The sequence below is a fragment of the Lichenostomus cassidix genome, chromosome 5 (assembly GCF_008360975.1).
Source record: "Lichenostomus cassidix isolate B80296 chromosome 5, HeHo_3.0, whole genome shotgun sequence".
Lineage (NCBI taxonomy): Eukaryota > Metazoa > Chordata > Aves > Passeriformes > Meliphagidae > Lichenostomus > Lichenostomus cassidix.
In genome coordinates, this window is record NC_139486.1 from 32,866,139 (window position 1) to 32,894,105 (window position 27,967).

General features: G+C 38.4%; 1 protein-coding gene across 6 annotated transcripts in view; it reads left to right on the plus strand.

Moving 5' to 3' along the window:
* Window positions 1–27,967, plus strand: part of RAD51B (RAD51 paralog B) — a 411,052-nt gene that overhangs the window by 35,174 nt on the left and 347,911 nt on the right. For 3 of the 6 annotated variants that reach the window (XR_014852614.1, XM_085062131.1, XM_085062135.1), the window contains exons 2-7: window positions 3,920–4,013; window positions 4,795–4,908; window positions 7,954–8,070; window positions 12,205–12,341; window positions 16,935–17,054; window positions 18,322–18,505. Coding sequence is in view for 5 of the 6 variants with exons in the window: in XM_085062131.1 (XP_084918257.1) it covers window positions 3,930–4,013; window positions 4,795–4,908; window positions 7,954–8,070; window positions 12,205–12,341; window positions 16,935–17,054; window positions 18,322–18,505 (756 nt within the window). In the remaining variant the exon portion in view is untranslated. Of the gene's footprint in view, window positions 1–1,541; window positions 1,629–2,373; window positions 3,006–3,919; window positions 4,014–4,794; window positions 4,909–7,953; window positions 8,071–12,204; window positions 12,342–16,934; window positions 17,055–18,321; window positions 18,506–27,967 lie in introns of those variants that run through there. The other 3 variants (XM_085062133.1, XM_085062134.1, XM_085062132.1) reach the window with 3 other exon arrangements.

Consider the following 27,967-nt stretch of genomic DNA (forward strand, 5'->3'; position numbering starts at 1 on the left):
AAAATGCTCACAAAAGGCTGTCAGGGTTTGAGGAAGAAACTTTTCTGTGGAATCTGTTACAGAAAGGAAACATTTTACCATTATCTTTTCAATTCTAGGGACTTGCAGAATTATTAACTGCTGTGTATTTATTTGGGTAGGAACTGGTAAGTGTTTCATCATGTGTCCTTCAAATCAGACTCTGTTCCCTTCTGCTTGCTCCTTAGCAAACTAATCACCATTCCCTTTTTAATTTTAATTGGTGTGCTTGATGTTAGATTCTTTTGCTCCTATGAGACCTCATTTGTTGTTGCTGTTATAGTTCTGCCTTTCTGTGACTCTTCCTCCAGTGTTGCCTGTTTAAATGACCTTCTTATGTTAATGTGGTGAAACTCAGTTCTTATAAAGTAATAATCTCTTAGCTTTATTAATCCCTTCTTATTACAAGTTCCAGACGCAGCAAAATGCTTAGACTAACACAGTTCTCTTCTGTATCATGCCTGACACATAAGTTAATTGGACCAGCACTACTTGCTCTGTTTGCAGACTAAATAGGTAAAAGCAAAGCCAAGATGGAAAGCAGACACCCTGTCATGAAGAGGCTTGACCAAGGTCACAGAGCAGAGCTGTTTGCAGAGTGCCCTGATTCCCTAGCGACTACTGTCCTAATCAAACATATGGAAGCTGTGGAGCTGCCTGCTGTGTTGCTGCTTGAGAACATTGACAGTGACTAAGCATATGTGAACATCTCTGGTTATCCTCTGAATGTTCTCTCTCTCTCAAGTTACACAGAGAAGACGATGCGCAATTATTTGACAGTAGGTTTAAAGGTGTATCTGTGTATCTGAGAAGCAGACAGTGGAACAGTTGTGACACCTCTGAGAAATGACATTCAAAGAACTTGCAAGAGAGACACCTGGGTATATTGATTTTGCTCGGAAATTTTCTAAAATACTTGGCTGGTATGATATTCTTCCCTTGCTAACATCCCAAAACAGTTCTCCGGTTTAATACAAGTATTCTGTTTGTGTAGAAGGTGGAAAGAAGCCTGTTGGCCTGGAAGTGAAGGGAAAGCCCTGATGCATTTGTGAGAGGAAAGGAAAGTCATCAAGGCAATGCTCCTTTTTCCTCTGGTGGGAAGGTAGGGCTTCTGCTACCCCTGTACTGAGGAGGAAATAGTAGTTCATGGGGAGTTATACCATGATCATGTCCTCCTTTTTACACTGAAACTAAACTGCAGCAACAGACATCTTTTCCCTTAGACAGCTTTTCTCAATTATGCCTTATATTTTTCAAGTCAACTTTTAAAGGCCAACTACACTAGGAGGAGCTCTTCCTGCATGCCATCTCTCACTATTCAGCTACTTTTTCACTACAACTGAGTTGCTTTTGTATGGTCTGCTTACTCCCTGCCCAGCTTCTTAAATCCTCTGGACTTCTTTGGGCATGTGAGCTCCCTTCCCTGATGCTTTTTAACACTACAGTTGTTGGGCATTTCATGATAGCTTCTTGCTGCTTCTGCTGTTCATTCATTTGGAAGAGTGGCTGAAGTGTTCTGTAGTTTGCAACTTTGCTGTGGGATTTGTTTTTCAGAATAGGCAAAGGCCCACCCATGCAGTTACCATTGCACAGTTTCTCAGATGTCCAAGGTAATTTGGCCAATCTTTTCTTCAGTTGGGTTATTTTTTAGTACTGTAAAGATTATGCAGATGACTTATACATAGTACTAAGTCCAATACTTTCTAGTATAACCTAGAGTGAGCCAGAAAATTCACCCCATAGACATTCATGTCAGTCATGTTTGATGACTGTTTCTCCCTGTAACATTCAGAAATTCCATGTATCAGGAATAGTGTGGCCAGTAGGACTAGGGAAATTGTTCTTCCCGTGTATTTGGCCACATTTCAAGTGCTGGGTCCAGTTCTGAACCCCTCAATTCAGGAAGTACATTGAGGTACTGGAGCGTGTCCAAGGAAGGGCAACAGAACTGGTGAAGGGTCTGGAGTTCAGTGAGGAGCAGCTGAGGGAGCTGGGATCATTTAGCCTGGAGAAAAAGGAGGCTCAGGGCCTTGTCATTCTCCACAACTCTCTGAAAGGAGGCTGTAGCCAGGTGGGGGGTGTGGCATCCTCTTCCAGGTAACCAACGACAGGACAAGAGGAAAGAAACTGCACCAGGGAAGGCTTAGGTTGGATATTAGGAGGAATTTCTTCACAGAAGGGGGTGATTGGGCATTGGAATGGGCTGGCCAGGGAGGTGGTGGAGTCACTGTCCCTGGGGGTGTTTAAGGAAAGGCTGGATGTGGCACTTAGTGCCAGGGTCTGGTTGACAAGGTGATGTTGGGTCACAGGTTGGCCTCAGTGACCACAGAGGTCTTTCCAATCTAATCGATTCTGTGATTCACCTTACAGGGCAACCCTCTCACAGCTGGCAGAAGACCAGGTGTCTGTGAGCCCTAAATTAGAAGAGAACATCACTCCAATATTCTTTACTAACAACTGACCGGGTGCATGGCACTCTCCCATGCACTTTCGAGTTTTGCCGATGCTTTTGTGCAGTGAATAGAAGAAATTTCTACATTACGGCACAAGATCGCCGTAGAAGGCTCCCGCCTCCAGAGAGGTGCTCATATTCCCGAGCGGAATGAACACTGAACACCCCCTCGGGCCCTCACTCACCGCAAAGGAGAGCAGACTCCTGACAGAACGGACGCAAGTGGAAATTAGCCCGAGCAGCGCCGCCGCCATCACAGGCGTGCCCGCTCCCGGGAACTACCACTCCCGGCATGCCCCGCGCGCCCCCGGCTGTCAGCCCTGCACGAGGATTGGCGGGAGCTCAGCCAATCGTGAGCGCAGGCCTCTCCCGGCAGCCCCGCCCCATGGCGCCCGCCGCGGGGAAGCTTTGAAAAGTTGTGAGGTGCGCGGGGCGCTGCTGGAGCGGGGCTGGCCCGGCACGGCACGGCACAGCTGGGAACCCTCGGGCCGCGGGGCAGGGGCTGCTTTGTGGAGGGACACCCCGAGCCGCGGGGGTGAGGCTGGTTTGCGGCGAGAGCGGGTTTTGTGGTGCCCGCGGTGCTGCGGGTCGAGGGGGGCCGGGCTGGGTGTCCGTGCAGGCACATCGCCGTGTCCCGGGCTGCTGTGGCGGGCGCCGGAGCCAGCCGAGCTGCGCGGCCGAGGGAGCCTCTAACGTGTGGGCTCCTTCCTGTGTGAGGAGAATTGTACAGAGGAGGCAATAAAGTTTCCATCTTGTGAAGACGTGGAGGCCTGTGCATCTGCAAAGTTGTAGCAGCTTTGTGTTATGGCAAACGTTTGCAATATTTGCACTTACTACATTACAGAAACCTTTGTTTTGCCTAATTGTCTGTATGAATTAATACTAGGAATGTTGCCTAAATAATACGTGTGAAACAGCAACGTGGTCAAGCATCCTTGTGTGTGTGTTCTGGGGTGTGCTGGGCTGAACACCATCCCGTTTTCTTCAGTAGAATTCAATGTCAGTGGGTCACCAAAACTGAGTGGTGTGTTCCAGCAGGGTCTGTTCTCGGGCTGAATGCTTGCTGTGGCTGCTCTACTATTCATGTTCAGGCATTCAGAGATAGCTTATTTCTTGCCAGTGCAGTATAGCACGAGGAGTTCTTGTTCAGCTCATAACTGTGTAACTTCCAGCTATTTTGTGTCCCAGAAACATCTGTCAAATAGACATTGCTGACACTTCCATTCTTACTGGCATGTTCTTATATATGATCAAGTATGAGGAGATGTAATTTAATAAAACTGCATTCAGACTGCTAAAATAATTTTATGTAACACAGATGGGAAGTCTATATCACATTACATGATGTATAGGCGCACATCTCCCTGTTCTTTAGCAAGGAGTTAGTGGAATTGTCCACACAGTCATACTCAAATCATCTTTCAAACTTTTTTTTTGTTGGTCCTGTAGATTGGGAAGCATGGCTGCTAAGAAACTAAGAAGAGCACAGTTGTCTCAGGAGCTGTGTGAAAGGCTGAGTCGCTACCAGATCACTACCTGTCAGGTGAAAAGGTTATTTTGTTTTTGGGGGATGTTTTTTTGTGGTTGGATTTGGTTTGGTGGTTTTGGTGTTTTGTTGGGATTTTTTTGGTGTGTCCATATTCTTTCAATGCATATTGAGTTCACTTTTTGGTAGTTTAATTAAACAGGAAGCTTTACTTTCTATAAAGTAGGAGGCATTTCAGACTCTGGCCTGCTGCCTTGTAAAAATAGAGCTTTAAAGTGATAGATGCCTGACTGAAACATTTAAACTTTTATGTACTTACTATCCCTGTGGAGGTGGGAAAGTTGCAGAAGCAGCTCTGTGGAGAAGGACTGGGGGCTCTGATGGACAGCAAGCTGTCCATGAGCCAGCAGTGTGTCCTTGTGGCCAAGAAGGCCAATGGTGTCCTGGGCTGTACAAGGAAGAGCATGTCCAGCAGGTCAAAGGGGAATAATCCTGCTCCTCTGCTCAGCCCTGGTGAGTCCTGACCTGGAGTGCTGTGTCCAGTTCTGGGCTCCTCAGTACAAGACAGACATGGAGCTCCTGGAGCAGGTCCAGTGAAGAACTGTGGAGGTGATGAGGGGACTGGAGCATCTCTCTCAGGAGGAAAGGCTGAGGGAACTGGGCCTGTTCAGCCTTGAGAAGAGATGACTGAGAGGAGACATCATCAATGTGTATAAGTATCTGAAGGGAGAGTTGGTAAACCTGTGAAATATGTACTAGTTCTGCACAGATTGCATTGGTTTAGTCCCCAGCCTGGATTTCTAGGTTGAGCTCTCTGAACTGCTCTATGATCTTTCAGGACTTCTTATGTCTTTCCCTCTTGGAGCTAATGAAAGTGACGGGACAGAGCTACTATGAAGTGCAGAAGCTTCTTTGCAAAGTGAGCCGAGCTTGCGCTCCCAAAATGCAAACAGTAAGTATGTTTGTGTTAATACTGTTTTTGATACAATATCTGGGAAAAAGCTGAACATTGTCTCTCATCTTTTTAGCTGGGAAGCTTGTGATTTCTCAATTTTGTTGCACAATGACAAAATTGTTTTATTTTTAAATGTAGGTCTCTGATGCACTTTAGGTTGATGCAGTTACATTTATTAGATATTATAGTCCCATGGGATTGTTCAGGTTTACAGCATCAGTTCTGAGTGCAGTAAGGAAATAAGTCATACTCTCTGGCAATCCAGCATGTAAAAATTGCTTCTAGTTTGAATCCTGCAATTAAAAAAATAAAAATTCTGTGTAATAAGAGTTTTGGTATAAATTTGGTTTAGATATAAAAGTGGTGCCAAGAAGTGAAGTGATCCTGAAAATAATTTCTTGAGACCTTTTTCACCCATGCATATAAGTAGTGTGCCTTAGGCTACAGGTAGCCTAACAGGGGAGGGTGCAAGAAGGAAACATGTTAGTTACCTTGCAGTGGCTGGATTTTCTTTTCTTTTTTGAATTAATGTGAAAAGATGTCTTTTAGAACAGAGAGGATACAGACAGTTCTGACATCACGCAATGCAATCCTCTTCTTATTCCTGACAAAAATAATCCATGTTGAAGTTGATTATGTGCAATTGGCATAGTAATTATATGCCATATATTATATATATTATATTATATATAGTATACTATATAGTGAAACTTTAACAAGTATAATGCATTAAAGTTAGTAGTAGAAGAATTGATATGACATGTACTGAATGTATTTAAACCTAGGTAATTATTAGTTTTTCATCAATAACTGTTAATAATTAGTAAATTGAAGAGAGATGGAAATTTAACAGAGTTCTAGCATTTGCTTTTGCGCGTCATCCACGCGTCTTTATTCAGTGAAGTTTCTTTGCTGAGAAGCCTGGCAGATACTGAAGAAGTTTACCAGGCAGCAGTGGTCAAGGTCTGTTAATGCAGAGCCATCTGGTAGATGACCAGATGTGTGCTTACCATACAGAGCTGTACTTCCAGAAATAGAGGATGTTAGCTGTTTTTAAGGGATGTGGATTGAATCTTTGCAAACACAGGATATCAAGTGGACTTCAGGTCAGAGTGAGTGATGTAGCATCATGACCAATGTAGCAAGAAGGTTTGAAAATATCTTTGAGTAAAAAAACCCATCTAAATAAATTAGATAATAGGAGGTATAAATAAGGAGAAGATCCTGTCCAGAAAAAAGATTGGAAGCAAAATTTGAGAGTATGCCAAAATACACAATAAAGCCCTAATTTCTGGAAAACTTGCCTGATGATATGAAGTACAGAGTGAGTTCATCAGAGAGGAAGTTAGTTTAGGAGTGACTCGATCACATTATTAACTGAGTAGAAAGAGATAATCACGTTAGAGATCTTCTAGAATCTTAGCTGAACAAAAAGCTGAGCAAGATCCGGTGGCTGGAAGATAAATTAAAGACTAAATCCCTGAAGTTGCAAGAAATAAAATCTTTAGAAACTAACATAAGCTATGATTGGAAAAGCTTGTCTAAGGATGTTACAGTTTTTCATTGACTTGGGCTCTTGATTTCATAATTGAATTTTTTTTTTTTTTGGAAGATAGTCTTGTTCAACTTTAATTTTGTGGGTGATATACATAAAATGCTGAATAAAATTTTAGATTCCTTGTTTGGCAGGAAAGATAGAATATTCTTTCTGTGGTCTACAGTGTTTTCAGTTGAGAGGGTTTAAGTCCTACCAGAGATTAAATGAAAAAATTATTAAATTAAAATATGTTTCAAATCCTTCTTCATTAGTACATGTGTTTACTTTTAAAGTGAATCTGAGCAAACTCCTCTCCCTTTTGAGTGAGGTAAAGGTCCTTGGTTATAATGGCCTGTTCTGTGTCTTGAAAGCTGTTTTGCTAGCTTGTTGTCCCAATAAATATGGATTAAAACATCTGAGGTTCAATGGTGTGGTTATTTACTTAGTTATCAGTGATTACTCTGGAGGTGCTTCCATAGTACACTGTATTCCCAGCAGAATGTCTTAAGACTGGAATAAATCTGATGCCTGCATTTCTCTCAGACATAGGGAAATCTGCTTTTCTGGAGTGGTCAGTCATGGCAGATTATGGTCGGATGCTGTGACAGGGCTTCGAGAATCTCTCAAATCTCTGTAGTTGGGCCAGGAGCCTGAAACCTCTGGGAGCTCTGTACTGTGTTTAGAACAGCTACGTTTATAGGTCTTGGGCTGTTTCTTTTAAAAATTAAACTTCTGATGTTCAGGATGCTGTGTGGTTAAGGCAGTGTCAGTTTTAGCGGAAGCATATTTTGGTGTTTACAGATCAGCAGTTTCATTTTGTTATTTTTTCTTTTTCTGGTTTAAGTTGATTTCCCAAAGGAGAATAGTTCTTAAAAAACACAGAATTCTGATTTTGGACCAGTTTGTCTACTCAGTTGAAGAACTAGAATTCCAACCATTTTCAGTTCTGTACCTGTCCTGTCTTCTCGGCAAATCTTCCTCACCAAAGTGGAAAACTGTGAATAGCTACAATATTAACCGAAGCTTATTCAAAGACTTGGGGATCTTTAAGAAACCTTTTTCTTTAATCCATGTGGTTTCAAATTGCTAATGAACATTCATCAGGTAGTTTCTCGGTTTAGATTTCATGTGAGGATTTTTTATTGGTCACTAACCATACATATACTATTTACTTATTTAAAATTTGGAGTTTTATGGGTTGGAAAAAACCTTGTTGCGTAGGAGCAGAGAAAACTTGTCACATCATTATTAAAGGCTTATTATTTAAGATTGTGGTGAGGGAGATAAAAAACCCTTAAATTTACTCTGTGAGCTATAAATGGGATATGAATATGAGGACAAGTGGTGAGCTAAGAGCAGAGTATAGCTGAATATAGCAATACTTCACTCATTGGCGAGTGTTAAGTCATACCATGTTGTTGAAAGCAAATACAATTTTCCTATTTCCATTAAAAAGCCCCATTTTTTATTTGCTTTTCTCTTGCTGTTTTTCTCTCTTTTTGCAGGCCTATGAAATGAAACTAACGAAGTCTGTCAATCCTTCTTCAGCCTTTTTGTCCACTACACTTCATAGTTTGGATAGAGTCTTGCATGGTGGAGTGCCTTGTGGATCCCTCACAGAGGTAACTTGTTTAATATATTTTACTTTAGTTGAGCATTCCACCTAGAAGTAAAAAATCACAGATAGGTCTTGTGTCAGGTGCTTTAAACACAAAATACACAAAAATTTTTGGATGAGAGCAGTCCTTGCCAAGTGCTTTTCTTTGTCTGCTGTGGCAAATTGTCACAGTTGAGGAATAAAAATGGTAAGTTATGAACATCTCACTAGGAATAAAATACATTTTTTTGCTCCCTATAATCAAGCAAGATTGATTTTAAGCTCTGATAGAAATGACTTATGAAATCTAATAGTGAGGGGATATTTGTTTTTAAAGATCCTGAGTATTTCTTTTCATAGATGGTGGAATATACACCATGTGGTTACCATAAAAATGCTTAAGAATGCGTCCATGAACTTAAATTGATCTGTCTGAATATATTCAAGATAGGCCAAACTTCTATCTGAATGTAAACTAAAAACACAGCACTAGGAAAGGTAACATTGCACTTTAAGTTTTCTACTGAAGAAAAGTTTTTGAATGTGAATTTTTTTGTATTCTAAGATATTTTGGTCAAAAATGAGAAAACCTGCCTGGTGCAGTTCCCTTCAATGGGAGAACTCACCAAGGGCTAGAGATGTTGACATCTGCACAAGATGTGTAGTGGATGAGACCAGAACTGCAAGCACTGTGTCCTTCCCCCTGTACCTTGGTGGTGGTTGGTGAGAGGCTGATGAGACTGGTACATAATAACTATTTGGTCAGAAATATTACAGAGATTGCTGGGTAGGATCCAGAAATTTAATGAATGACTCAAAAGATTAGAGGCGTCAAAAAACACCCCCAACAGTGTATTGCTTTTCATTTGCCTTTTAGTTACCAAGTGTGGAAAGCAATTAGGACAGCTGCTAGAGATTTCTCAGCAAATGTAAAGGCAGAGAACCATTAACTATACAGAAACTGATTTTTTTTTTCTTTTAAAGCCTGGTTCTGGGGATTTTTAAAAGTGTTTTTGAAAGAGTTATGAGATCTGAAGTAGTTTAAAAGGTTGGCAGCACTCTAAGTGTTCATCAGGATTGTCAGATGAAATTTTAGTAGAAAGCTATCAAGTGTCTGCTGCTGCTGGTTTGATGCTGTGCTTCTGCTGCTTTTATGCTCCACTGCAGCTTGTGAACACTTTCATGTCTTTTTAATTTTGGATTCAAGTGCTTTTAGGATTTAATGATTTTAATTTGCTTTTTTAATTCACTGGAGCGTAGCTGACAAGTAGATTGTCTTTTGGTATTTTTGAGTTAGACAGATGTTTTAAGTCTGACAGAAGTTCTCTTCAAAAGTAGTCTGGATGCAGCATTTACTTCCTGACTGGTGAGTCTAAATCATTGTCTTTGTTACTTTACCCAGCAGTGAGGGTGGCTGGAAACTTGGAATTTGAGTACCTGAGCCACAGGATTAAGACTTGTGGTGGTATCTTCCACAGCCAAAATGTCTTGCTTTTTCAGTGCCAGAGGGATTTGATTTGCATTACACTGTCTCAGACCATTTTTTTTTCCAAGCCATTATTAGGTTTTAAGTCAGAGACTAAATTATAGCTGAAATTCTGTGGTCAGATGTCAGAGCTTTTGGCCAAGTTTTATGAGGAAAAATTAAAATAATTACTTTTTTGAATATTGAAGAGTTTAATCTTCTGGTAGATGAAGAAGAATTAGCTCCTTGTGATTTCATCCAAACCCTACAGATATGCCAGAGAAAATCATTATAACTTATTGAAAAATAATTTATCTCTGCCTAATAAAATATAATTTTAAAAACTGTTGTAGTCTTCACGTTTCTGTCTGGGTGATTTTTTTTTCCGAGCAAATTTAGAGTAAAACAAACCAAGCAAACTTTTTGCAGATATTCAATTTAAATTTATTAGAGAAATTTCAAGTAGGATTCTGTTGTTGTAAACACTTGCTGAACCAGTGGTAACTACAATCAAATGTTGTAGTTCTGTAAAGTTATTCACTGTGGATTATTTAAAAGCCTGTTTTAAGGCCCTTTAAAGGAATGCTTATTAAACATGAAATATTTTTATCTCTGGGAATAGAAATACTTTCTTGCTCCATTGCTTGCTTCCTTGTACTAGCTTGTACTGCAAGGTTCCTTCATTTTCTTTGATGTGATGCTCATATCCTCAGACATTTTTGTAGCATCTCTGCTGAATTAGCTTCTGTATCAGCCACTGAAATGGATGTTGGTTCCAGTGCACTTCCCAGGCAAGGCTGAAACTACAAATGTTTTTGTGAGGAATCCTCACAGTTTTCCAAACAGTTTAATTTAACAAACTGGATTGATCTCCCCCCCTTCATTTCAGGTATTAACTAAAAACAGTGGGTGAGATTCATTGGCTGTCACAGTCTAAGGAATGTGTATTGCTTCTTCACTTTTTATATATACTTTGGGCTCATATTAAATTGTAGCAGCTATTGTTATAATATTTTGTAATTTAAGTACACTGGTGAGGAACAGGTAATTGCATAAATATGAATGATTCTTGATCTGTGATTCACTAAATACAGTGTGTGCTTCTAAATAAAAATCATCTAATGCTTCTCTTGCATTAAAACTTCAAGTAGATTGATTGATATGGCTTGGCTTTCAGGCCTTGTTTAAAGACAAAGGTGGGATTTAAAGGGATTTTAACCAAGTGTTAACTGTAACTAATGTGATCCTTCAGTGTTTCCCTGTGTATTTTCTGTGCTTTAAGTCATGCTGCTGCTGCTTAAAACAAAACTATAGCAATTCAGTAATATCTTGGGATAAAAAGGTGTTTTTGCTTGAAACTAAACTATTGTGCATGTAGTCTCAAAAATCAGTTTGATTTTGAGTGTCTGTCTGTTGTAAAGTTTCTTTTTTAATTTAAAACAAAAGCTCTGTATTTATGGCTGTGTTCTGGCAGTACTAGGTGTTTTGACAAGGCATGTTTTGTTTTACAGTTCAACTTCCCTGGAGAGGCTTGATTTTACACCTTGCATTATTAGTTGCTACTGGCATCAGAGTGAACCTGTCACTGTTTTTACTGTCTTAAGTCACTTTGACTTTGCTTTTGCTGTTTTTCAGCCCTCTTAGTATTTAAGATTTCTTGATCTCCCTTCCCAGAAGCAGTGACAATGTGATTTTGTATTTAAAGACCCACTGTAGTAGTGATGAACTTCCAATTATCTGAACACAAAGCCCAGCATTCAGATACAATCTCTGGAAGATCTGCAGTGGATAAAGAACAGCAGACTGCCATCTCTAGTAGAATATTGCTCTCAGAAACTGGTCATCTCATCAAACAATGTGTGCTTTGGATCCTTGTGGTTTTTCTCTTCAACCAAAATCATACTGGAACCTTTTCATATAAGCTGAATGTGCTCTCTTTGAATGCTGCTTCATCCCTCAGGGGCTTTCAGTGAGCACAGGTGGAAACTTAGAACTGGAGAGCTGGTCTGGATCACTGAATGGTGTTGGTGTTGAAATATGGTAATAGGGAGTTAACACCAATGAAAAAACAGATGCTGCATTCTGCAGTGTAGTCTCTGGGGAGATAAAATATGTCTTATGTATACATCTGGTTCATATTGAACTTTCAGTCTTTACTGTATATAAGCAATTATCCTTGTGATTTCTAAAAGAGACCTGATTTAACCAAGGTAATGATGACTCTTAATGGGTTGTTTATGTCTGTGAGCTCAGTAGCTCTGGACTTGGTTTTCAGCTCTAAAGACCATGTGAATGTCAACTGTGAATCTTCTAATTCTGCTCTGTTCTAGAACGTAGCACAGAGATAGATGGAAGAGAGCTATGTGTCTCTAGGGAAGATCTTGTGAGATGAGGGGGAGAGTAGGTAATAAATTTGAAAGGTAATAATTATGTCAAGGAAATAAAGTATAAGCATAATACTGTGTCTGAAAAGCTTTTTTATTCTTCAGGGAATGAGTGTGACTGCAAGGTACAAAGCCAAGAATAATTGCAAGTTGGTCTTTATGGGCTGTGTTCTGTCTTTTCACAGCTGTCTCCTCCTTTGGTAGCTGAAAGAGCAGAATTGGAGTAGCATTGGCTGGTGGGACTTAGGTAAAAGTAGATAAAAGAATTATGGTGAAATGAATGTTATGTTACTAATCTTTTTTCTTCCAGATAACTAGCCCACCAGGTTGTGGCAAAACTCAGTTTTGTATTATGATGAGTGTTCTGGCTACACTGCCTGAAAGCATGGGAGGACTAGATGGGGCTGTTGTATACATTGACACAGAGTCTGCATTCAGTGCAGAAAGGTAAGACACAGAATTCTAAAATACACACTTAAAACTTCTTAGCACCTTTTATCTTGGAACCTTCAATTATTTTATGAGCAATAATTGTGCATTTTTAAATAGAGGTGGAATTATTAAACATTCCTCTGGTATATGCAGTTATTCCATAGACAGTGAAATTAATTCAATGGAATGGTTTGCTCACCTTCCTAATTTGTATGATGTTGCAGATTCCAGTTCTGGTATGAAAAGGTGCATGGCATGATCTTTAATTTATAAATGGTCTTATCAGTCCTGTACCTGAAATGTTTCTTTGCAGTTGGGTTTATGGGGTTAAGTGGAAGGTTTTGAGGATGGAAAGGCCCAGCATTTTGACCACAAAGGAAACAGAAGTTTTCCAGTGAATGATAGGACTGACATAACCAGTTTTCCTTCAGATTTCCATCCTGTTTCTGTTGAATGGGGTCTTGTGCTTTTCCGATTGCCTTCTGCAGTAACCTTGCATCTCCCATATCCTTAGGGGCCATGCAGTCCTATATTACCTTACTTCTGTAACATCTCTGGTTCTTCAGAGGCTACACGTGTGCCTGTTTTGGTTGCCACTCTCCCATGTTAGCTGGCTGATTAACTGTTGAAATAATCCTGCAGTGTTTCATTAAATGTAGCTCTAATTTATTTTACTTAGCTACCAACTTTGCTAATCTTTGAGAATTTGATGGTTTTGAGATTTCTATTCCTTTGTCCTGGTTGTTTGGAATGAGCAAGTTCAAAAGTTATTAAGGGTCTGGGTAAGGACAGGAAGTACAGTAGTCTCATTCTTGTTTGTGTAGAAAAATGAGCAGAAAGAGGTTCATTGAAATAATTTATATATTTCAGATGATTTAGTAGCTATAGCCATAGCATGAATCTGGAGTATCAAAGTAAATGTATTTCCACTGATTATTCATTCCAAGTGATTGTGGATGAGAAAGTGGGATTTCTAACTGTTTTTTTGGTTAATTTGCAGAAGTTTGAAATTTATCAAATAAAAAAAAGCTTCAGGTAATGGCTCTGCAAAGTATGGGGCTTTCTCCTTACACTCCACTTAGGTTTTATTTCAGGTCCCTGAAATGTAAGTAGCAAAAGAAGGTGGGACCTAAAGAGTGAGTTAAGACTTGTTACTTAGAACTGAATGCTGAAGAAAAGGAAAGCAGGTGCACATGAAAATGAAACTGCTGAAAATAGAACAGGATGTAAAAAGGAAACATGATGAAAATAACATTTTTAAGGATGAGAATATTTATGTTTTAAATCATATTGGGTATTGCTCAGTTGCAAATGATAAATACAATTTCAGCAGACTGACTATATCTTATGCTTTCTGTGTTGCATCCTCTGAGGAGCTGATCCAGCAGAGTGAGGGAGGTGGTTGGGAGCTGGAGCATTTGTCATTTGTGGAGAGACTGAGGGCTTGCTCTGTCTAGTGGAGAGAAGGCTTTGGGGCAACCTAATGGTAGTCTTCCCTTGCCGATGAGGAGGCCATGAAGGAGATGGCACAGGGGTGTGTGCATGGAGACAGCAGGCATACCTTGAGCTTCATTTCTGGGCTGATATATGGAGAAGCTTTGCAATTCCTAACTGCCTTTGCAGTGGAAAAACTTTTCCCAGAGAGGTGAGGCTGCCTCCATCCTTGAAGGCTTCTGAAACAGAAAAAGACTCAAGTAACTTGTTCTGACTTCATAGCTGGCACTACTTTGAGCACAGTGTTGGCTCGAAATCTCCGGAGTTCTCTTTCTAACTGGAATTTCCTTGTAATTCTGTACTCCTGTATTGTTAATAGATGGCAGGTAGAAGATACTTGTTTTTTGTTGTTGCTCTAAGCTCTTCAGATAAGAAGACATACTCAGTAGCATCTTAATTTAAAGGTCTTGATGGAGAGACTTTTTTATTTAACATTCAAAAGTCTCTACTTTTCTACTCAGAAAGCCCAAATAGTTTGTATCCCTTCTACTTTTTAGGGTTGAGAATTGCTAAGTTTTAGCTGTCATACAGCTAAAGAAAGATTCTGCATAAAACTGGCTAATTTTATTTCTTGGTGTAAGACATGTCTTTTCATTCTGCCTGTCAGGTGTTACTTCAGGGAAGGGAACTTTTTGGTTCCACAAACTTTCAAAGTCTTGTTATTCTCTAACATGCCGGTTTAGTTCAGTTTAATAGCAAATACTGGGAAGAGTGATCAGAATTGAGGCTGGCCTTGTAAGATATGCCACAGGTTTCTGTAATTTATATATTTTTCTCTTGTGTAAGAGAAAGCTGTAAAAAGTGCAAGTGATGTCTGTCATTCCACTTCATCAGAACAGGGACAGTAGGACAGGTATATGGAAAGGGCCATAGTAAGTCTGGAAAACAAAATTGTTGTAATCAGTTATGTAGTAACCAGCTATTAACTGAAAACTTACCAGACTTACTCAGAAAGTGTGAAAGGAATTTGTTAAGTTGGCTTTTTTCACTAGTCATACTGCTTGTGAAAAACACTAGACACAAATTTCTGTGAATCCAAGCTGAAAAGAAACAGATTTATCTATCCTATGGGCCTCTATCCTGATTGCAGAAAACATGTTCTGTGTAATTTTGATCTCATGATGACAAAAGGGATTTAAGTACTAAAGAACTTTGAACCTGCATGGAGCTCTGTGAATAGTGCTGCAATCTCAACATGTCATTTTAGCATACCAGTCATTTCATGCAAACAATTGAATCTCATCATACAAACATCTCATCATGCAAACTATTGAATGACAGCTCACTGTTGCCCAAGTGGTCTACATGATTAATTGTACAGAGCAGCAGACAAAATTCTGTCTCTGGAACTTCTGCAGGACAAGTTTAGATGTAATAAGTAATGTACATAATGAATGAGATTCAGGATATTGAAGGTTTGCTTAGGGTAGGTATATTAACATTCAAGCTTAGCATTTCTATTTTTAAACCAAATAAAACTGATTTTAATTTTGTTTTCCCCAAAATGGCTTTAACTTTGTGTTATAATGGAAGAGGCCTAAATCAAAAGCATTGAGATAATCAGTAAGTTGTCCCCCCAAGTATAATCCACTAGATGCCGCTCTTCTCAAGCTATAGCTGGTGGGCTATATCGACTTAAAATACAAAAAATTAAGTGTTTTCTGATCGTAATAAATATGATCTTCATTGTGGAAAAACTTTTCAGTGTACAGATTGTAACTACAAGTCTCAAAGTGAAATTCTTGTATCATCTCCTTAAGGACCTAGGTGAAATCGCCTTGTAGTCAGAGGAGTGGAACTTCTTTCCAGTGACTTCTGAGGAGTTTGTAGGCAGTCAGCATTTCTAAAATGCATACAATTTAGTTTTCTCAACGATTTTATGTATAAAATATAATTCAACTGAAAACTGTTTAGTTTTACATCTGTGTGAGAAATCCTTTTCCAAGTCATAATTTGTGAATATGAAAGTATTTTGACAACTGATTATAAATATCCAACTTGCTCTGACTTCTTTCAGTATTATCACTGGTTATCTGATACACTTCCTTAGTCTACTGTGATAATAAACAGTGGTATGCTTAGCAATTGTAATTGAAGGTTTTGAAGGGTTATGAATTTGCTAATAACGTAGTGGAGAACAGTTAATCATAAAACCACATGTTCAGTTCTATCAGTAAAGCAGCCACTTAAACTGTTCAGTCTTTTTGTTACATCATGTCATGCTGTTTGTAGCTGTAGTATCTGAATGAATGGATGTTCAGTTGTAGATGCTTGGAGTCTCAGTCACTTCATGACACAGTGGTGTTTACTTTTTTGGTTTTTTTGCTATGCTCTAACAAATATGTTTTAATGAGATTTTATTAGCCCTTTTTATAAGTAGGTAATGTAAACCAGAAACTGTTTCAGTGAAAGTCTCCTGTCCAAATTACATTGTTCATATTTTTAAGGAGAGATTATCTGTGAAAAGATTTTTACTCTGTCAGGCATATTTTCCATACATGTACTGCTTACAGAAATACTTGCAATTGACCTGGGCTCTCTTCTTTGCAATCCTGCTTCCATGTTGGTTGGATCTTCTAATGGATCTTCTGTTTCTTATGAGTTTGCTAAATTTCTGTGGTGACACAAAACTCACTTTATGATTTCATTGCAAGATAAAGGTGAAAAGGAAGATGGTTAGAGCTGGAGAGTACTTTTGTTTAAATGAAATTAATATTTAGATAAAATAATTAGAGCAGGAAAATGTTTGGTCATTGAGTGGAACTTCTGGTATAAAACTTGAAGTTTAACTAAACTCTGCAATTTCCTTCTAGAGGGGATATGCCCTTTCTTTGCATAGAAGCACATGATGTCTTTCCCTGGTGTACCACTGACTCAGCATCACTGGGAAGAGAACCTAACTGTTCTGACTTCCACTATTTCAGTCTGACTGATAAAGTATGCTTTTCTTTTTAAAAATATTTCCAATATTAGTTGGTATCTACTTATGGTTCAGAGGTTTGCTGTGTTTGCTTTGTGCATACTTAATGCCTTATTATCCTGTATTATTCTTTTTGCAGTATTAATGCCCTCTGAGTTTGATGTATGTTGTTGTGTGGTTTTTTTTTTTACTAGGTTAATTGAGATAGCAGCAAACAGATTCCCTATGTATTTTGACTCAAATGAAAAGCTGTTCTGCATGACCAGTAGCATTCACCTGTACCGAGAACTGACCTGTTGCAGTGTACTGAAGAGGTATTCTTTTCCAGAGTTTTAAAAAAGAAAAGACAATTTTGACTGGATTGTCTCTAACAGTATTTGTTTTATTACAAAGTTTTATGAAGAGTAATTAACTTATTTGAGACCTTTTCATGTGAATACCAGCATGGTCTGGTAAAAAAAGTAAAACTGCTACAGAAAGATTGACATTGCTCTTTTAATTTCATAGCTTGTTACTAATCCACTTGATGTTTTTTAATTTCTGATAGACAATTTCTATGTGATCTGATCCTTGTAAGCCTCTAAGGGGGAATGTTCATGAGACAGGTATTCTCTTGGATTGTGGAGAGATCATAGTATAAGAGTTACATTTTCCATGGAATAGAAGTTTGTTCCTCCAAAGCACAGTTTACTTCCAGGAAGATGGGGACTCCTCCAGCAGTGGGAGGGAGGAGTTGTTTAATAGTCACCAGCCTGAGTGCTGTGGTGTCAGTGTTGTATTGTCATGTTGTTACCTTAGGTTAATTTGTAAATGCACTTTGCAATAAAAATTAATTAAGTTATGTTTTAGCATCACATTGTGTTTTTTGTGTCAGTAGGAAAATTACTATAAGAATAGCTTTTTCTTCTAATACAACTTTATCAGAGAACAGCTAGTAGCATAATAAAGAAACATGGAATGGCTTGCATAGGAGGAGACCTTAAAGATCATCTAGTTCCAAACCTCCCATCACAGGCAGGGATACCACCCACTAGAGCAGGTTGTTCAGGTCCCCATCCAGCTTGGCATTGAACATTCCCAGGGATGGTACGTCCACAGCTTCTCTGGGCACCTGTGCCAGTGCCTCACTACCCACTGAGTAAAGTATTTCTTCCTAACTTCGAATCTAAGTCTCTGTTCTTTTAGTTTAAAACCATTTCCCTTTGTCCTGTCACTATGTGCCCATGTAAAAAGTCACTCTCCCTCTTATTTATAAATCCCCTTGAAGTACTGGAAGGCCTCAGTGAGGCTCAGTTTCAACTTTAGTTGCTGTCTGCCATTCAGGGGTTGTACAGCATAGTGTTGCTAGCTAGAGGTCTTCCAAAACTCTCTTTTGGAGAGGTCGTGCCTTGGGCTCACTGAGCCTCAGATTTCTTTCCAAATCTCTTTAATACATGCAGGTGTTAATGGAGGTGGTGTGTGAGGAGGGAAAAAGAGGCACTGACTTTCAGCTTGTTAAAGAACATTTTATTTTAAAAATTTCAGGGTTATAAAATGGTTCTGTTGTGTAAATAATGCTATCAGTGACTTTTTTTTTTATAGAATTATGTCTTTGGAAGAAGAAATTATATCGAAGAAAATTAAACTCATAATAATTGACTCTGTTGCCTCAGTTGTCAGAAAGGAGTTTGACACAAAACTCCAGGGCAATCTGGCAGAGAGAAGTAACTTTTTGACTAGAGGAGCATCAGTGTTGAAGTATTTGGCAGAGGAGTTCTCAATACCAGTAAGTTCTTCCTCCTTTTCTAAGTTTTTGCCTTACAGGATCAAGTAACAAAAACAGAGAAGATGGAAAATTACAGGAAGATGAAACCCAGACAATGATTCTAGCAGGAGTCTTTAAGCAGGTACCATTTGGAATGTAGTTAAGAAATGGATGAACAGTAATTGTTCTGCTTGGTGTGTTTCTTCTGTGCTTTTTTTAAAAAAAGTTCTTAGAAATTTTTTTTAGTTTTTATTATTTTGGGAGTTTAAATAAGAAATTATAAGATTCTCTGGCTGTCTCTCAGTGCTATGTTTTGTTTTTTTGGTTTTTTTCTTCAATCCTATTTTTTGTTGCCATTAAATATTGTTTATCCTGATGGTTCCTTTGCACTGCATTGTCACTCTAACTAGTGCATACTCTGGGTAGGTGACAATCTTTTTCTGCCTCTGTTTCTTTTACTTAAGTTAATAGACTCTCAAAAAGGATTATGCTCTGGAGCAGTGTAAATTCCTTTTGTAGCTGATAATGTATGCTAATTCCTGCAGAAGGGAAGGTAACAGCAAATCCTTGTCTGTGGACTTGCCCATAAAATACAAAGGAAGACATGGACACTCAGTGCAGGAACTGGGTAGATTTGATCAAAAAGGCCTTTTGAAGATGTAAACTGTAAATATGTGGTTTTGTGTTTATTATGTGATCCACAAAGGGTCATATCAAAAGATGCCATTGCAACTCAGCTCTTTAAAGTATTTCCTGGTATGGGTAACCTATTCATCACTCCAGTGTAAGAGAGAAGCTGTGGTAAGAATGTGAACAAGACTAGTGGGCCTTTTTGACTCTGATGCTCCTGAGGTCACAGAAACTATAACATCAGAAATAGGAAGTGGGAAACTGGCTGATGTAACTTAAGAGGAATGGATTTCCTTCTGCCTTGTGACTTCTAAAGACTTCTGATGGAGACGATTAAACCCTAAGTGCCTTTTTTGATTTCAAACATACTCTTTTTTGGTATAAAGATGATCCTTGTTCAGTGTGCTTCATCCATTTAAGTAACAAATAGTTTGTGAAATGAGTGTGGTGTGGCACTGGAACAGGTTGCCCTGAGAAGCTGCAGTGCACTATCCCTGAAAGTGTTCAGGGCCAGGTTGGATGAGCAGCCTTCTCTAGTAGAATGTTCCCTGCCCATGGCAGAGGAGCTGGACCTAGATGATGATCTTTAAGGTCCTTTCCAACCCAAACCATTCCATGATGTTAAGATTTCCTGCTATGTTATAATTAGCAGTACTTTCATGCCCAGGAATGAGTCTATACCTTTGGATTTTTAAATTAAATATTATAGTGTTAACCCTTGGTTTTTTTACAAATACCTTTTTTACAAAAAAAAAAGTAAATGTCAGAATTTCACATTTATGTAAACAATGTGGTTTGTAAGGTGTGATTTGGCATGAATTTTAATTTTTGTTGTTGTTTACTTGGGAAAACAAGATGTTTAAAAGGGACTTATAGAACAGCATTCTTTCTTTGCCTGTGCTAAAACTTCATAAACTTTTATTAGCAGGTTGTTTACCTTTCCATTATTCCTCCACTCCACAGTATTGCGCAAAAACCAGTTTTCATAAAAGGGAGTTAATTCAACTGGTAAATGTTGTTAGGGTGGCAAAGTTAGATAGCTTTGTGTTCTTGTATGGTTATTAAAAATTATCCTCAGAAGGCACAACTTTGTTTTAGTTTAAAATGGTTAAAATGTAATTATAACTATCTTCAGTACTGCTGCCATTTGTGTTCTTTTTTAAATGTGTCTGGAGAATATGTGTTTGTGCAGTTTATGGCCCAACACTGTTCCTTTTGGACCATCTATGCCATAAAACGTTTAATACTGCTGAGGAAAAGGAGTGAGAAAGGGTAAAGCAATGTTTCCTGTTTTCATGTGGTGGTGAAGTATAGCAAAGGAGGTAGTTTGAAGTTATATGATACTTGAATTCAGTTTGCTTATTCTTTAAAGTATTCCCTTAATTGCTTTTTCCATTTTACAGTGCAAGTGACTTTGCCAAAAGCTATCATTCTGCACAATTGCACATATGAAATTATGTAGAAAGAATGCACCAGGATTAATGTATAGGAGAGGGACATGAGAGGAATGAGATTTTATTGCCGGATTTATTTTTGATCTGCTATATGATTATGCACAATATTTGCTACTAAGTAGGACAGGCACTTTCTTTGATATCTGCCTTGGCTGGAATTTCTGGAAGACTTCTTCCAAACTAAATGAACAGTTTCTTGTGTCTTCTAACCCTCAGTGCTGTTACACTTCTCTGGGTTACCTTCAGCTGATTTACACAGTCTTAAAAGTGAGGTGCCCAAAAGTGGACAATATTCCAGATGAATCACTAGCAAAGTTTAGGTATGGGGAAGGATTTCTTCCCATGCCTTGCAGGACTTCCTCGTGTTTATGCATTGTAACACAGTTTGCTTTCTTTGCAACAGCCTGATGCTGTTTACTTACAAATTATTGAAATCTTGGATCTGCATCTGCTGACTTTGTTGCTTAGCTAGTTGCACCTTCTAATATTATTTTTCCTGATTTGTCAAGATGATTTTGAATTGTAATCTCATGGTTTACTTGCAGTCTCCTCCCTGCTTACCTGTTTTTGCAAGAAAAATGATTGTTCTATTACAGATACTTTGTGTAACTATGGGACAGAATCAAACTTCATGCAGACAATACCATTTTATTCAATGAGAGACCTTTAAACACTGATAACTGCTATGTGTCATTTTACGATAAACTTTGCATAGATTAATGTAGGTTACAGTTTTATAGTTTTTGTAATATACTTGTATGTGATGTTCTACTGCTAAAATAAAAATGCAGAATTTGGTGGGAATTTTTTTTTGTTTGGGTTAGTTTTGTTTTGTTTTTTCTCCTGCCCTATCACGTCATTATTCTGTATGTGTTGTAGAAAACAACAGTGATTGTACTGATGAGCTTTTATGCCTTGTATTGGGAGTTGAGAGTTTGACAAGATGTGCTGTTCTGGCTGGATGAAAAACTGCTTGACCCTTTAGGCCAACAATGTATTTGTGACTGCAGAGAAGTATTTATGTTTTGAGTATTCAATTATTTTTGCATTTTTTCTTGTGCTTCTTCCTTGTCCCCTGCTCTTATTTAAACTAAATTCTCTAGTAATAATTTTGGATTTGCATAATGCCTAGCTGAAAGTGATTCTAGTCTTTAGACAGGATAGCAATGCAAAGAATAATTGACCAGATTGCAAGTTGTTAGAAAAATATTGTTGGATCTTGAGCTCCTTGTTCAATCTTGAGCTCCTGTATGAGCTCAGTATAGACAAATCAGTGATTTGAGTTCCAGATAATGTAGTAATTGTTTGCTTTTTGATTACTCAGCCACAGTACTTCTAGGAATAAGGAGGACCAGCTCTGCAGTTGTTACTCCTAAGTAATATTGTACCAGCCCCCATGAGGCATAAAGGGATGGGGATAAAACAAAAGATTGGGCAATGCATATGTCTCTTATAATACAAATTTGCCCAGAGATCAGAAGTAAAATTTTACTTTCTTGGAAACTGGTAGTAGTAAAAATGACGGTACCACTTCCCTCTTTGCGCCTGCAGGACTGCCTTGGGAGAGCACTGCAGTCATGTGGAGCCAGGTGTGCTGCTGGGGCTGCTTTTTCATCAAGTCTGGTCAGGAAGTTTCATGACATAGTCTGCTTGCTGCTGTTAACTGCAGAACCTGCCTTTTGCAGTCTGCAAAGTTTCCTCTCTTTCCACATGTAACAACAGACAAGCAGACTAAACTATTGCAGCTAGATGGTTGATGATCCTGTGCTGCTTTGAAAATAGAAGTATCTAGGTTTAGAGGACAAGCTTTTCAGTCTGCACTTTTTCTTCTGCTGTTGAGTCTCTTGTGCATTAGAGAGTTCTTTGTTTTGCTCTGGTTTCCATACTCTTTTTTGCTTGGAATTGGAATCAATGAGCTGTAACACAAGGTCTCCTGAGAAACTTCATTCTGACTTTTCTACAAGAAGACTTCGTCTTTTTTGTTGAAAACAAGTATGTTTTCTAGCATTGTTCTCTGAAGTTTCAGCTATATGTGTTGATTTTTTTTCACCCAAATTTTCTATTTAAAGGAAAAAACTCATAATTTTAATAGCAAGCATTTTAATTAATTTGGCAGAAATTCAGTATAAAACTGAGAGCCATTTCAAATACAGATTCCATTGAGAGTCTACATGATCTCAGCAACTTCATCAAACTGTCATGTTGTCTCTCCAAAATGCATAGCTAGATCTCATTTGAGAATATAGTATTTCTGCTGTAATATAGTAGGTAAACAAAATGAGATTTTGAGATTTGTATTGAATAGGACCGAACAGTTTTCCGGAAAGTTTTGATTAGACAGGAATGAATGAGCTGCTGGTTTTTCTTGGTGAGACTACATCTGAATTTTAGTAGGACAGTATCTCTTTCCCACTCAATAGTCCTAACATTTGATACTCCAATTTGGATAAGCTGCATTGCCCACCCCAGCATAAAAATAACCGTCTTTGTCTCTAGATTCCAGTATTTTCCTTAGTTTACTTTTGTATTTATCAGATCTCATACTTTTGACCTAGGCGAAGAGTGCTTTTCTCTTCAACAGTATCTGAGGTCTTGACTGGATCGGCAGTCCATGGTATTGCATTTTTCATTATGTCGTGGTTAGCAAAATTGGTTCTAATGCATGGACTAATTACTGTTTTTGTTTCATGCAACTGAAACCCTTAGTTCTTGGGAGAAAAATTGCTTTAGAAGTGTTTACTGCTTGGATGCTTTTTGTAACTTCATAAAGATCTCCCCTAGGGAAAAAGGGGGCTTAAGGCTGCAGGCATATGCTGGTTTTCTGGGTACTGTACTTCTCAAGAACATTAGTTTAAGCAAAATGGCTTCATTTGCAGTCTTTGAAACACCAAACTGAAGTTATTTTCCTGTAAAGCTTCTGACCAGTGCTAGTGAGCTTCCATTGGGTAATTGGAAGTTCAATGTCTTCATCAGTCTTAAATTTCTGCATTGGCTAAGGTGGACATGTGTTGGGCTTGTACAACTTCCTTTGGTTGCATGGAAGAGCTCCATGTCACAGCTCTTTCTGGCATTGTAATGGAAACAGTCATACCTGGACAGTGAGAACAAAGTTTCTTAGGAGGCCTTGGGTGCACAGAACTAGAGTGTTGTGTATTAGAGCAGATATGTTTTATTCTGCTTTTGTGATGTCCCTAAAATGAAGCTGCTAGAAGCAAAGAGAGGCTGCTGAAACGCTTTGTGAAGCCTGCTCCTGCTTGTCATATTTTCAAGGAGCAGATTGCCAATAGTAAAAGAGAGAGTTACTGTGGAGATACGGTTTGGAGTTGGTAGAGACACTGCTGTGTCTCCTTTCTCAGTTGGCTTAAGGGAATCGCAGAACAGCCACCACTAGCAATGTGGAAATCCACTGACCTGCAGTTGCCATTCTGAAGATGTCCCTAGGAAAGAAGACAGCAGATACAAGCAGCAAGCAGAATAAATTATCTGTGCAAATCACAAGTAACACATGGGTAATAGGTTAATTGAGCCTGCTTAGAGAAACTGTGAGTAGTCCAAAATCAAGAGCTGGTCAACCAATGGCAGAGATTAAAACAGCAGCAAGAGGAGAATACATGCTTTTTTCTTTCCTACCTGCCTTATAATTCATTTCACTATCACATTTGCAACTGGTTTGTGCTTGCTTATGAGCCTGAACAAGGATGTAAACCAGCTGAAAAAGTAAACCAGGGGAAAAAATGTAGTGGGCAATTGTGCAGCTGAGCAGGCACTAATGTAGGCAGAAAGGAGGGGCAGGAGTGTGTGGTTTCTGGCAGCAGTGCAGATTTTGAATGTAAAACTGCATCTTCAGTAAAAAGGATCGCATGAGTAAAAATGCTAGCAAGATTATTACTCAGAATAAGCAAAGGAAAATTTTGAAATGTTCTTTAAACTTTGGACAGTTTCAGGAAGGACTGTGTAACGTATCATTACAATGCTTTCTACTTTGACTAAAGCTGAACAAATGCCTGGTTGCATACAGCCTATCCTGCCACTGCTTAGGGCTTTTGTGCACTATTAGGTCAGTGTCCTGGTTTTAATATGCACGTTCTGATTTTAAAATGCATCATAATATGCTGTAGTTGGAGTTGTAATATATCCACGCATAATGAATTATAGCTGAGGCCAGAAATTATGCTGAATAGCAGATTTTCAAACCACAGTATTTCTTCCTGTGCTAAAACTCAGAATGACATGTATAACAATCCATAAAATAGCTGGTACAGATCATAACACAGTTGTGTTCCTTCATTATTAATAGTTTCATATCCATCTGTCATTATGCTATGCCTAAACGATTACCCAACTTTTTGCAGCTGCTGCTTTAAGAGCCTGCTTAATGTAGTTGCCTCCAGCTCCTGTTCTTTGTCTGCTAGTAAGAGTAGATTTTACAGAGAACTTACTAAATTGTCCAAGACTATAAGTTCAAGTTTAGGTGAAAGTCTGTGATCTTGATTTAACTTACTTGGCGTGTGGTACTTTTCCTGTTCTTTTGTTTGAACCACATTGGTTGCAGCAGTTGTTTCAACTAATAGTGGTTTGTTTCATCTCATTAGAAGTTCTGTACATGGTTGTTTTAGTCCTGTATCTTGTTGTTGTACCTTTAAGAACATTTTGTGCAAGTTATAGGTGTTGGTTTGATCTGAAGATAGATCCTGATTTGAAGGTCTGATTTGAAATGAATGGGGCTATGGGTAGTATGTGGGGCTTTTTATTTTGACACCCTCCATTAAAATGTAGATGAAGATGAATCTGCAGCAAAGATAGCTGTTGATGTAGAAAGTAGTATGTATGTAGATTGCCAAAGTGCTTTGTGCTTGATACTGAACGGTTACTGGGACAATAGCAGTTCAGATTATTGCTAAAGCAAAGTAGTTTCATACTAGTTACTTGGAGACGCAAAGTTTCCAGAAGTATTTGTGTGGTCCTCTGTGTGTGCATATGCTTTTTTTAAATTTGAGTGCTGTCAAATTGCAAAGATCACAAGATATACACTTTTTTCATTTTTGGTGCCAGCTAAAATCTGTTAGCATAAATATGAAATTTCTTAAATCATAAAGTAATACTTCAGTATATTTAAAATATTTTTGTTTTGTCTCCTAGAATAACGTATTTTTTGCTGATAGGATATAATGAAATATTTGTCATCTTTGAAAAACCAGTGGTAGGGAAAAGATTGCATTGTGCATACCTGACTGTCCCACTGGTATTCTGTCCAGTTGTTCACCTCTGACTGGATCTCTAGGCAGTCAAAGATGGTGGCTCTTGAAATACAACCCAACAAGTTATGTTTCCATTAATTCCCAAAGCCTTACACTTGTTATTTTCCTGCCAAGAGCCAATTATTACCAGACATTAAGTGGTAGTAGACTGGTCTGTTATTAGGTTTGTATTTCAGTGGCCTTCAGGTCTTGTTTGTTTGGGGTTTTTTTCCCTGTATTTGGAGTGTTAGTCAGTGGCATTGTTTGAAAGGATATCTCTTCTTTTTTGTTATTTTAATGCTAATTTTTATTTTGAGTTCTGTTTGCCCTAAAGCACTGCTAGTTTGCCGTTGTCTTTGTAATGATTCCTTCTGAACAAATAATCTACTAGGAATAATAATTTTGTTTCTCCTCTTGAGGCTGAACAATCTTTGCAGAGGTCTTCTTGGTCACTTCAGTTGAGTCTTTGGAAGGTAAAGGTAAGGTCTGCAAACTGGTGATTATGTAATGAATTATTGGTACAATGACTTAGCTACTCCTTTTTTCATAGAGCCTTCCAAATATGAGGAGATACTAAACAGGGGAGATCTGTGAATAGCCAAGAAATGAGAGCTCATGTAGCAATTATAGAACTTAATTTGCTGTTAATGGAGTGCAGTAAGCCACCAGAACTCTATACATTTCACCAACTTGTTTGGAATCAACAGGGCAGCCTGATTGGTAGATGTTGCTTAAAAATGTGAACTCAGCCCTGGTACACTTGTAGAGTTCTGGAGTTTGGAGCAGAAAACCTAAGAATTTGTAGCCAGGCCCAAAGCCTATTCATGTCATGCAGACACTGCAATTGAGTCTATTAAATCTAACTTTATTATTTATGTAAGTTTGGGGTTTTGTAGCTGTGATGTTCCTCAAATACTGAGCGTGTGCAAAGAAATGCTGGTAATTAAGAATGGTCAATCACTTTACCCCAGTTTATCTAAAGGTTAGACAGCGTTGACTCTCTTGGCATAGCAAACTTCCTTCTTTCTAGTACCTGAATAGCTGACATTTAATATTCTGATATTTAAGGAATGATATAAGTAATCAGCTTTTTTTTTGAGGCAAAACATAATTTAGAGCTGGTCCATAAATTTCACTAAATGTGAAGAGGAACTCAAGGAAAATAAAATTTCTGTGGTACCAAAGATGCCTGGTATGATGCTGTGGTATCAATGCTAAAAGTCATATAGGTTGTATTTCCTGAAATGTAAAAAATACACACAAACTCAATTACTTTCATGTGCTTCTATCAGAAACTATAGATGGAATTATAGTGTTAAAGTATTTTTTATCAATGCTAGAGTTTTTTCAGTAGTCCATGTACTAACAGAGTTTGTGACCTCAGAGTATTTTTATTACTTCAGCTTTTTTCTCAGCTTCAGTAAATCTGCTTCCTAGTTCAGAGTTGTAACTGATGAGGTAAAGCAAAGAAAGACTGTTAGGAAGGGGTGTGAAAGTTTGGGGGTTTTTTATTTGCTCAATTGATGCAGTAAGGAAAAGGGAGAGCTGCTCACTAGAAATCTGAAGAGGAGCTTGGGGAAACCTGCCTGTCAGTTGATCAAGTAAAAGAGTATTTCTTCCTGTAAACATTCTTTCATCTGGTTTAGACTCTGTGGAGTTACTGATGTGCAGAGACATTAAGCGTTCCTGCTTTTGCTGTGTCGTTTAATCCTAAAATTTCATTTATGTTTAAATTGCAGGTTTGTAAAACACTGTAAGACACCAAATGCTTGTGGTCATTTGTATCCCTTTGAATGTGAGTGATCTAGTCAAGCACACACTACTGATATGCCTAATCATTTGACATTAATGAATTCCTTTTTGGATCCACTCTCCTAGTCTAGGCCTGTGGAAGTTTTATCAGAAGAATAAAGACAGCAGAATTTTTTTGTTATATACAAATACTTGTAGAGTCATTTTATAGAGCAAGCAGCTTATAGTTTTTGATAATACTGAAATGGAAGCAGAAACCTGACATTCCCTGCCATGCTGCAACAAATTATAAAGCAATTGGAGGTGAAAACTGACACTGAGACCTCTCTTGAGTTTTTTGCTGTCATCACCATGGAGCTTCATCTATTTTATGTCGCAGCTGAAAACATCTGTCTTACTCCTGAAGGTTT